The sequence below is a fragment of the Mustela erminea genome, chromosome 13, assembly GCF_009829155.1.
Source record: "Mustela erminea isolate mMusErm1 chromosome 13, mMusErm1.Pri, whole genome shotgun sequence".
In the NCBI taxonomy this organism is placed as follows: domain Eukaryota; kingdom Metazoa; phylum Chordata; class Mammalia; order Carnivora; family Mustelidae; genus Mustela; species Mustela erminea.
The window spans coordinates 85,333,059-85,342,325 of record NC_045626.1 but is presented as its reverse complement, the minus strand read 5'-3'; the positions used below and the strand labels follow the sequence as shown (position 1 = coordinate 85,342,325).

The 9,267-nt window shown below is 50.3% G+C and overlaps 1 protein-coding gene across 6 annotated transcripts in view; it reads left to right on the top strand.

Moving 5' to 3' along the window:
* Positions 1–3,061: 3,061 nt before the first annotated feature.
* MORN3 (MORN repeat containing 3) overlaps positions 3,062–9,267 on the top strand; it is a 29,675-nt gene continuing 23,469 nt past the window's right edge. For 2 of the 6 annotated variants that reach the window (XM_032309878.1, XM_032309874.1), the window contains exon 1: positions 5,113–5,974. In XM_032309878.1, coding sequence (XP_032165769.1) covers positions 5,830–5,974 — 145 coding nt within the window. In that variant the 5' untranslated portion in view covers positions 5,113–5,829. Of the gene's footprint in view, positions 3,212–4,354; positions 4,431–5,111; positions 5,975–9,267 lie in introns of those variants that run through there. The other 4 variants (XM_032309876.1, XM_032309877.1, XM_032309875.1 and 1 more) reach the window with 4 other exon arrangements.

Below are 9,267 nucleotides of genomic sequence, written 5' to 3'. Positions count from 1 at the left end.
AGCTTTCCAACGCTCTTGTATCCTTAATAAATTTCCTTTATTAGGTAGTATGAGATGGTGCTTCTAGCTGCAACTAAAAGAAACTTGGTTGAGAAAGAATTTACCAAGGGCAAGTTCTGTGTCCATCAATTTCCTCTGCTGAGAGAGACATACATCCAACAAAATAACTATAAACGATGCAGTGAGTATGGAAATGAGAGCAAAAGTCCCATTCCAGGGCGCCTGGGTGGCTCAGTGGGTTAAAGCCACTGCCTTCGGCTCAGGTCATGATCTCAGGGTTCTGGGATCGAGTCCCACATCGGGCTCTCTGCTCAGCAGGGAGCCTGCTTCTTTCTCTCTCTCTGCCTGCCTCTCCATCTACTTGTGATTTCTCTCTGTCAAATAAATAAATAAAATCTTTAAAAAAAAAAAGTCCCATTCCAAAAATGAAAACAAAAAACAAGCAAACAAAATGTCGCATTCCAATGGGAATGAAGAACAAAGCAATGAAGGAGAGCCTAGGGGTAATCAAAGAAAAGCCTATCAAAACAAGATTTTCTTACAAGATTGTGAAAGAGATTTATTTTTTTTAAAGATCTTATTTATTTATTTGTCAGAGAGAGAGAGAGTGAGCCCACAAGCAGGTGGAGCAGCAGAGGGAGAGGGAGAAGCGGTCTCCCTGCTGAGCAGGGAGTCCAATGTGGGACTCGATCCCAGGACCGTGAGACCATGACCCTAGCTGAAGACAGACACCTAACTGACTGAGCCACCCAGGTGTCCTGATTGCTAAAGAGATTTAAAAACAGCAATACTCAGAGCACCTGTGGCAAAGTCAGTGGCGTCTGGCTCTTGGTTTAGACTCAGGTGGTGATCTCGGAGTCATGAGATTGAGCCCCACATCAGGCTCTGCGTTCAGCATGGAGTTTGCTTGGGATTCTCTATTCCTTTCCCTCTGTCCCTCCTGCTGATCCTTTCTTTCTCTCTCTCAAATAAATAAATAAATCCTTGGTGCCTGGGTGGCTCAGTGGGTTAAAGCCTCTGCCTTCGGCTCAGGTCATGATCTCAGGGTCTTGGGATCGAGTCCTGCATCGGGCTCTCTGCTCAGCAGGGAGCCTGCTTCCTCTTCTCTCTCTGCCTGCCTCTCTGCCTACTTGTGATCTCTGTCTGTCAAATAAATAAATAAAATCTTAAAAAAAAATAAAGACAAACAATAAATATGTGTATTCACACACACACACACACACACACACACATGACAGTGCTACACCACATGAAACAGTGATGAGGTTGGGGAAATAGGAAAATAGGTTGTGAAGTATACATAGAGATTCCAGGGTTTTTTTTAATTTATTTGACAGAGAGAGACACAGCGCAAGAGGGAACACAAACAGGGGGAGTGGGAAAGGGAGAAGCAGGCTTCCCTCCGAGCAGGATGCAGGGCTTGATCCCAGGACCCTGAGATCAGGACCTAAGCTGAATGCAGATGTGTAACGACTGAGCCACCCTGGTGCTCCAAGAGATTCCAGGTTTTTTTGTTTTTTGTTTTTTTTTAAGATTTTATTTATTTATTTGACAGACAGAGATCACAAAGTAGGCAGAGAGGCAGGCAGAGAGAGAGGAGGAAGCAGGCTCTCTGCTGAGCAGAGAGCCCGATGCGGGGCTCGATCCCAGGACCCTGGGATCATGACCCGAGCCGAAGGCAGAGGCTTTAACCCACTGAGCCACCCAGGCGCCCCGAAATTCCAGTTTTAAATACGGTGGTCCAGGCACATGTGCCTGGCTCAGTTGGTACAGCACGTGACCCCTGATATCGTCCCAAGTTAGGCATAGAGATTACTTTAAAAAAAAAAAAAAAAAAGTGGTCCAGCAACTCCTTACTGAGGTGATGATGTTTGAATAAAATCTTGAAGAAGATGGGGCTCCTGGTTGACTCGGTTGTCAAGCGTCTGCGCTCCGCTAGGGTCATGATCCCAGGGTCAGCGGGAAGCCTGCTTCTCCCTCTCCATCTCCCCTGCTTGTGTTCCCTCTCTTGACGTGTCTCTTTCTGTCAAATGACTCAATAAAATCTTTAAAAACAACAACAAGAAGACACCTTGAAGAACAGGAAGGAATGATCTAGACTGCTATCTGTAGGAAGAGATGTCCTGGCAGAAGGCACAGAAGAGACAAAGGCCCTGAGGCAGGAACATGCCCAGCATTTTCCAGGAACAGCAAGGAAGCAAGTGCGTGGCTGGAGCAGAGGGAGCCTGGGTGCCGGAAGTCGGGGACAGGGTCAGAGAGGAAAGGGGGGGGGGCAGATGACTGGGAACTCTGAAGGCCACTAAGGGGACTGTAGCTCTTACTCTGAGTGACAGCGGAGCCACAGTAAGGATGTGAACCAAGGAGAGGAGTGAGGGGTGAGGTGGGCTGAACTGTGTGTCTAAAATACAAGCATCTTTGGAGCGCCTGGGTGGTTCAGTAGATTGAGCCTCTGCCTTCAGCTCAGGTCATGGTCTCAGGGTCTTGAGATCGAGCCCCAAGTCCGGCTCCACAGGGAGTCTGCTCCCCCCACCCCCTCCCCGCCCCCCACCCCGCTCTCTCTGCTTACTTGTGATCTCTCTCAGATAAATAAAATCTTTAAAATAAAATAAAATAAAATAAAATACAAGCATCTTCGAGAGGTGGAGGGTCTGAATAGCTTCTCTTTGATTCTTAAAGGTGTCTAGGAGAGGCCCTCCCCAGCAACAGGAGTAAGAACGAGAGTGGTTAGTTTTCCCTTCAAATTTTGCCGCTTTGTGTTCCGAAAACGGCAGAGAAGTATTTAACCCTTTCCGGTCTGCTCGGGGTGCTGTATTTGCCCTGGGGATCCCCACATGGGGAGGGCAGTATCCTCCCCAGGCACCCCTGGGCGCACGCTCTGCGGATGCCGGGTCTTCGGGCTCACCCACCAGCCCTTAGCTCAGCGGGCCGATGAACCGGGCTGCACTGGACCCGCACAGGCCCTAAGACGTCCTTCCCCACACCAGCGACTCTGCACCCTCCCCGCCGCGCAGCAAGCACACGGTCTCGGCAGGAAGGGGCGGGCTCTGCCGGCGGCTTTGCTGGGGCCCCGCGTTGCCATAGCGACCCCCGCCGGGCTGGGGACGCCTGAGCCAGCGCCGCACTCTGTTATAGAGGCTGGAAGCGGCGACCCCATCGCTCCGGTCTACCGAGCTGCGGATCCAGGCTCCGCCCCGCAGGTGAGCGGGCTCAGGTGAGCTGGGGCAGGTGGGTGGGGTGGGAGCTCGGGGTGGCCCCCCCTGCGTCTGGGCCCCGCCCCTCCACCTTCACTGTGGCTGATTTATTATTTAGAATCAAAACAACCGGGCACGGTCCGCGCGCCCCTCCTTACAAGGCTTTCTTTTCCTATCCGTAGCTCCTGTATTAAGATCGTAACCTCCTCTTGAACAGAAAACCCTTGCTCCCAAGAAAGAGTGGGACAGAGGGTGATTTTATATTACCCTGATGAGGCATTAAGTAACATCCAAAGACATCATTAAAAAGTTATTAGGTTCTAGGTTGGTTCCATTACACTTCTGAGAAAACCAAGGAGAAAGTGTCAGTTCGGTGCTAATTAACACCTTTCTGAACATTTGCTAATCTCGACTGTAAGCCACTGATATCTAGTTAAGACTTAAGGTGGCCTCTTTATAGTATTTTTATTTTTACTCTGCTTCCCCCTTAAGGTATTTGATACTGGTTTTCCATTTATAGTAAGGATATGTAGTTTCTTTCTTGGATAAATATATTGATTTTTTAAAGTAAATTAATTTACATATAAAGATTCGTCATTGTACAGGTGGTACTAGGAAATGGGAGAAAAAAGGAAAACGTTACATTTAGGACCTGAGACGGTTTCCTTCCTCTCAGTTTTTGCCCTTACTGTTTTCTTTGCCGGGAGTGATTTACCCTGTTCGTAGGCATGATTGTCAAGATACGTGCCAGCCGTCTGGTTGGTCAGCCTGGTCAGACTCCTGGAGACCCTGCTATAGCCCCACAGAAGGAACTCCTTGATATGTGCACCCAGTGTAAATGAAAAAGAGGGAGGGCGCCTCGGTGGCTCAGTGGGTTAAGCCTCTGCCTTCCACTCAGGTCATGATCTCCAGGCCTGAGATGGAGCCCCACGTCAGGCTCTCCATTCAGCGGGGAGCCTGTTTCCCCTCTCTCTCTCTGCCTGGCTCTTTGCCTACTTGTGATCTCTGTCTGTCAAATAAATAAATAAAATCTTTTTTAAAAATTGTAGAAAATGAAGAAGGGGGCCCTCACTCATAAAGTATTAAGAATTTAAAAACAGTGCCAGCCAAGGAGTAAACCAAGCATGGGCCCTTCTAAGTGTGGGCCCTGTTCGACTGCACAGGTTGCACACCCATGAGGCTGGCCATGGGTAGGTGGATGCCTGGGACACCATGATCTGAAACCTGCTCAGCCCAAAGGTAATTGGCTCAGCACCTCTCATGCTGATGGTTAAATATCTCACTCAGCACCTGGTGCTAGCGCCACTGGCATCTGTGTGTGTGTGTGTGTGTGTCCCAAACCCATGGAGCAGGAAACAGATACCCATGATTGGGGGGGACCATCTTTATCACCTTGCACGAGCCCCCTGGAGACAGACAGATAGACATGAATGTCTGCACTGGAGATCTTGGAGACATGAAGAACACAGGTGGGGGACTCCCAGCATAAAGAGAGACCCTAGACCACCCAAAGTTTCTCTGCAACCCCGTCAGTCACGGCAGGAAGGAGAGCCCCAGTCTGGTGGAGAAACCTAACCAGGTAATAAGGCAGACAAGTAGAGTATCCGGGCAAAGGTCAGAGGTCAGAGGTAGAAGGATGAGCAGCCATCCTGGTGTTTCTGGGACTGTCCTAGTTTTAGTACCGGAGTCCAAGTTCCTAGGAAACCCCTCAGTCCTAGGCAAATCCAGACAGTTGGTCACCCTATGGGCAGTATCTCTAGTTGGTGGACTCTCCTGACAGCTTTTTTTTTTTTTTTTTTAGATTTTATTTATTTATTTGACAGGGAGAGACAACAAGAGATGGAATGCAAGCAAGGGGAGTGGGAGAGGGAGAAGCAGGCTCCCCGCTGAGCAAGGGGCCCGATGCTGGGCTCGATCCCAGGACTGGGATCATGACCTCAGCAGAAGGCAGATGCTTAACGACGGACTGAGCCACCCGGACCCCCCCTTCCCTGACAGCTTCTAAAGCCAGGCACTGGCTAGAGCGCTAGAAATAGCACTCTCTAACAGATAAGGCAGGACCAAAGGGGTTGCAGTGTTGGGTACTGGGGGCCAGGAAGGTGTCCCTGTAGGCTGCGTGGTAGTGGCTACCTGCAGGCCCAGAGTGGCCTGGGTATCCCCCCCTACCTCAGCCACCTGCTTCTCTCCTGCAGTGGATCCCAGTGCACAGCACTGGGGCCTCCAGAAAAAGCTCCAGCCTTAGGCCAGCATCCACACGGATTGGTCATACTCGTTATTAAATAATGACTGTCAACTACCGGTGAGGGACAGCTTCTTCCTGACGCCATCACAAACCCCCTCTTCTACTGGTTTCCCTGGGTTCCCAAGCAATTGTGTCATCAGACCTACCTCAGCGGGACCCTAGAGATAGATGCAAAGGAGGTGACAGGCAAGGGTCAGTCCAGCACAGAAGGGTCACCCTCAAGGGGCTGCTTGCTCATCTGCCCGGGGACTCAGAACATACATGACTCATGTCATTTGGGCTCAGACAAGCGCATCCCCAGGAAGCCCCAGGATCCTGGCACTACTAGGGGTATACTGAGCCCCTGATGTCCCTAACGCTTTGCCAGCACCCCCTGGCCCCACAGAAGCAGGCAACATGCCTATCTCCAAGTGCTTGAAGAAGTCGGAGCCCCTGTGGAAGGGATGGGACCGGAAGGCCCAGAAGAACGGACTGAGACACCAGGTGTACGCGGTCAATGGTGACTGCTATGTGGGCGAGTGGAAGGACAACATGAAGCATGGTGAGTGGGGCCTTCAGGAGTCCGGGTGGCTAGTGTGGAGTCTGGGCCATGGTGGGTGACTGGGACTTGACTGGGGCCAAGGAAGTCACTGGCAGAGCTCCCTGGGGACATAAGATATGTCCCCAAGGCTCCCTCAAGGGTAGAATGCCATTGACCTGGGCCAGCGAGGGGTCTCCACACGCTGGGGCTCTGGAACCAAACTCAACCCTGACTTCAGATGAGCAAAGACCTCAGGGACCAGCAGGGGACAAAGTGGTCTTGAGACACCATCCATAACCAGGGCTAGGGCTCTGGGGTCTCCAGTACATGGCCTGACCTCTGAGACCTGGGCTAAACATGGGGCTGGCAGGAAGAAAAGGTGCCCCCCACCAACCAGCTCGCAGTAGGGATTCAAATAGCTCTGACGTGGGGGTCTCACCAGCAGGGGGTTAGGGAGGACACACACACATACACTCACACACAACTAGCTGGGGCTTTAACTGCAACTTTTTTTTTCTTTTTTTAAGATTTTATTTATTTATTTAAGAGAGAGAGAGAGAGAGAGAGCATGAGCAAGAGGGAGGGGCAAAGAGAGAGGGAGAGACAGACTCCGGGACTCCGGGATGATGACCTGAGCCAAAGGCAGACGCTTAACCGACTGAGCCACCCAGGCATCCAACTTTATTAGTATTTTTTAATATTTTATTTATTTATTTGTCAGAGAGAGAGAGCACAAGCAGGCAAAGTGGCGGGCAGAGGCAGAGAGAGAAGCAAGCTCCCCACTGAGCAAGGAGGCTGATGCAGGACTCGATCCCAAGACGCTGGGATCACGACCTGAGCTGCAGGCATCGGCTTAATCAACAGAGCCCCCCAGGCATCCCTACAGGCATCCCACTTAAACTGCTACTTTAACCAGCAAATGGCATGGGGTTCCTGGTGACACAAACTAACCCCTGAAGAAAAAGAAGTGGTTTTTAAAAAAATTCTATTTATTTAGGGGCACCAGGGTGGCTCAGTCAGTAGAGCATATGACTCTTGACCTTGGGGTTATAAATTTGAGCCCCATGTTGGGTGTAGAGAGTACTTAAAAATAAAATCTTTTTTAAAAAGATTTATTTATTTATTTATTTATTTCAGAGAGAGAGAATGAGAGCATGAGCGGGAGGGGAGAGGGAGAGGGATAGAGAATCTCAAGTGGACTCCACGCCGAGCACAGAGGCTGATGAGGGGCTGGGTCTCACGGCCCCGAGATCATGACCTGAGCGAAACCAAGAGTTGGATGCTTAACTGACTCCGCCATCCAGGCGCCCCTTAAAAATAAAATCTAAAAAAAAAAAAAAAAAAAAAAAAGTTTTATTTATTTAAGTGATTTCTACACCCAACATGGAGTTCGAACTCATGACCCTGAGATCAAGAGTCGTGTGCTCTTCCAACTTAGCCAGCCAAGCGCCCCAAGAGAAACAAGCTTTTATTAAAAAAAGATGGTATGGCTTCTCAAGCAGGTTTTGCAATTCCAGATCCTATGCTTTTTTTTTTTTTTTAAAGATTTTTATTTTATTATTTATTTGACAGACAGAGACCACAAGCAGGCAGAGAGGCAGGCAGAGACAGGACGGGAGCCGAGCAGAGAACCCGATGCGGGGCTCGATCCCAGAACCCTGATATCATGACCTGAGCCAAAGGCAGAGGCTTTAACCCACTGAGCCATCCAGGTGCCCCCAGATTCTGTGCTCTTAACCACTTTTCTCTCGTGCCTTCCTGAGTGAAGTACTTTGGAGTCCAGAAACCTGGGTCAGAATCTCGGCTCCACCAACAATGACCTTGAGTGACTAATTACCACGCTCTGAGCCTCAGTGTCCCATTCCGTAAAAGGAGAAAATGCCTGTTGGTAAAGATAAGAGATGACATCTACTAAGTGCATAGCCCGGGGTCCGTGCAGAAGGGTCTGTGAGTGTTTGAGGGCAGAGCACGGCAAGGGATCACCACTACTCGGAACCGTCCTCATCCAAAAGCACTCCGAAGCTGCCGCCGTCTAGCGTGTGACTTTAGGTAAGTCATCTCCCATTCTATGGATCTCAGGGGCCTCACCTGTGCTGTTAACTTGTGGGTTGACATGGCATACTGATGTGAGCCCTGCCTCCCCTAGGACCTCAGAGGCATAGACTGGGTTGAGGCTCTTGAAAATGGAGCTGTAGGCGAATCCTAATCGAGCCTCCCCTCTCTTCAAGACATACCTTTGACCAAGCCGACAGGGACTGCTGTGGTGTCAGCAGACTGGAAGCAGTGAAGAGAGTCGTCATCATGCAAGGCAAGGATTGGGTGGCCACGGCTTCCCTGGACTGCTCCTGCCTTCACTCCGCTAACCCCTACAGCACTCCTGGCCCACATCAGGCTCTGTACTGGGCATCTGGCAAGATGCCAAACCTCAGGGGGCTCCAGGCTGGAAGGGAACCTGCACAATAAATAGTATCCCATTTTACAGACGAGGAAACTGGAGCTCAGAGAGAGGAAATGACTCACTGAGGGTCACATGGCTAAAAGAGGTGGCATCAGACTGTATGGGGTAAATGACATGGAGGTAGAAGCCAGCCTCCCAGAAAAGAAAGCAAACATGCTGTCTCCAGACTTCACTGACTACATACACTTCATGACGGAGAAGGAGGGCGGGGAGGACTATAAAGCTATGGCCTGGGGTGAGAAGAATTAGTGTCAACAGACCCAGAAACAGATTCGGAGTAAGACCAACGTCTATAAGCGATTTTACCCTGCAGAGTGGCAAGCCTTCCTCGATTCCTTGCAGAGGAGTAAGATGGAGATGCCTCCTCCTGGACCAGAGAGGGAAGAAGCGTGTGGCTCCAACACACACACACACACACACACACACACACACACACCCCTCTCTCTGGGGAAGGAACTAGTCTCCCAGAGGTTTCTGAGGGCCCTGGGAAAAGCCAGAACCTGCTGTTTTCAGAGTGGGTAGTTTGTTTATATATAGTCTGCACGTAATAAAACAAGGCTATTTTACTTCAAAAAAAAATTAAAAATAAAAATAAAAGGGGTGGCATCAGGATAGGAAGGGGATCCGAGAGGAGGCAGGAAAGCGGCCATGAGAACAGAGAGAGGCGATGTCTGAGCGGAGCGCACATGGGTAGGGATTAGCCCGGCGGAAGGGCCTGTCTTCTAGGTAGTGGACTCAGAATGGAAGGATTGTGGGGGAGGGGTATTAAGTCTTGCTCAAGGAACAGACTGGAAGCCAGTGTGCCCAGAGCAGAGAGGGGGAGGACAGAGAGTGGGCACACCAAGGAGTCTGACCA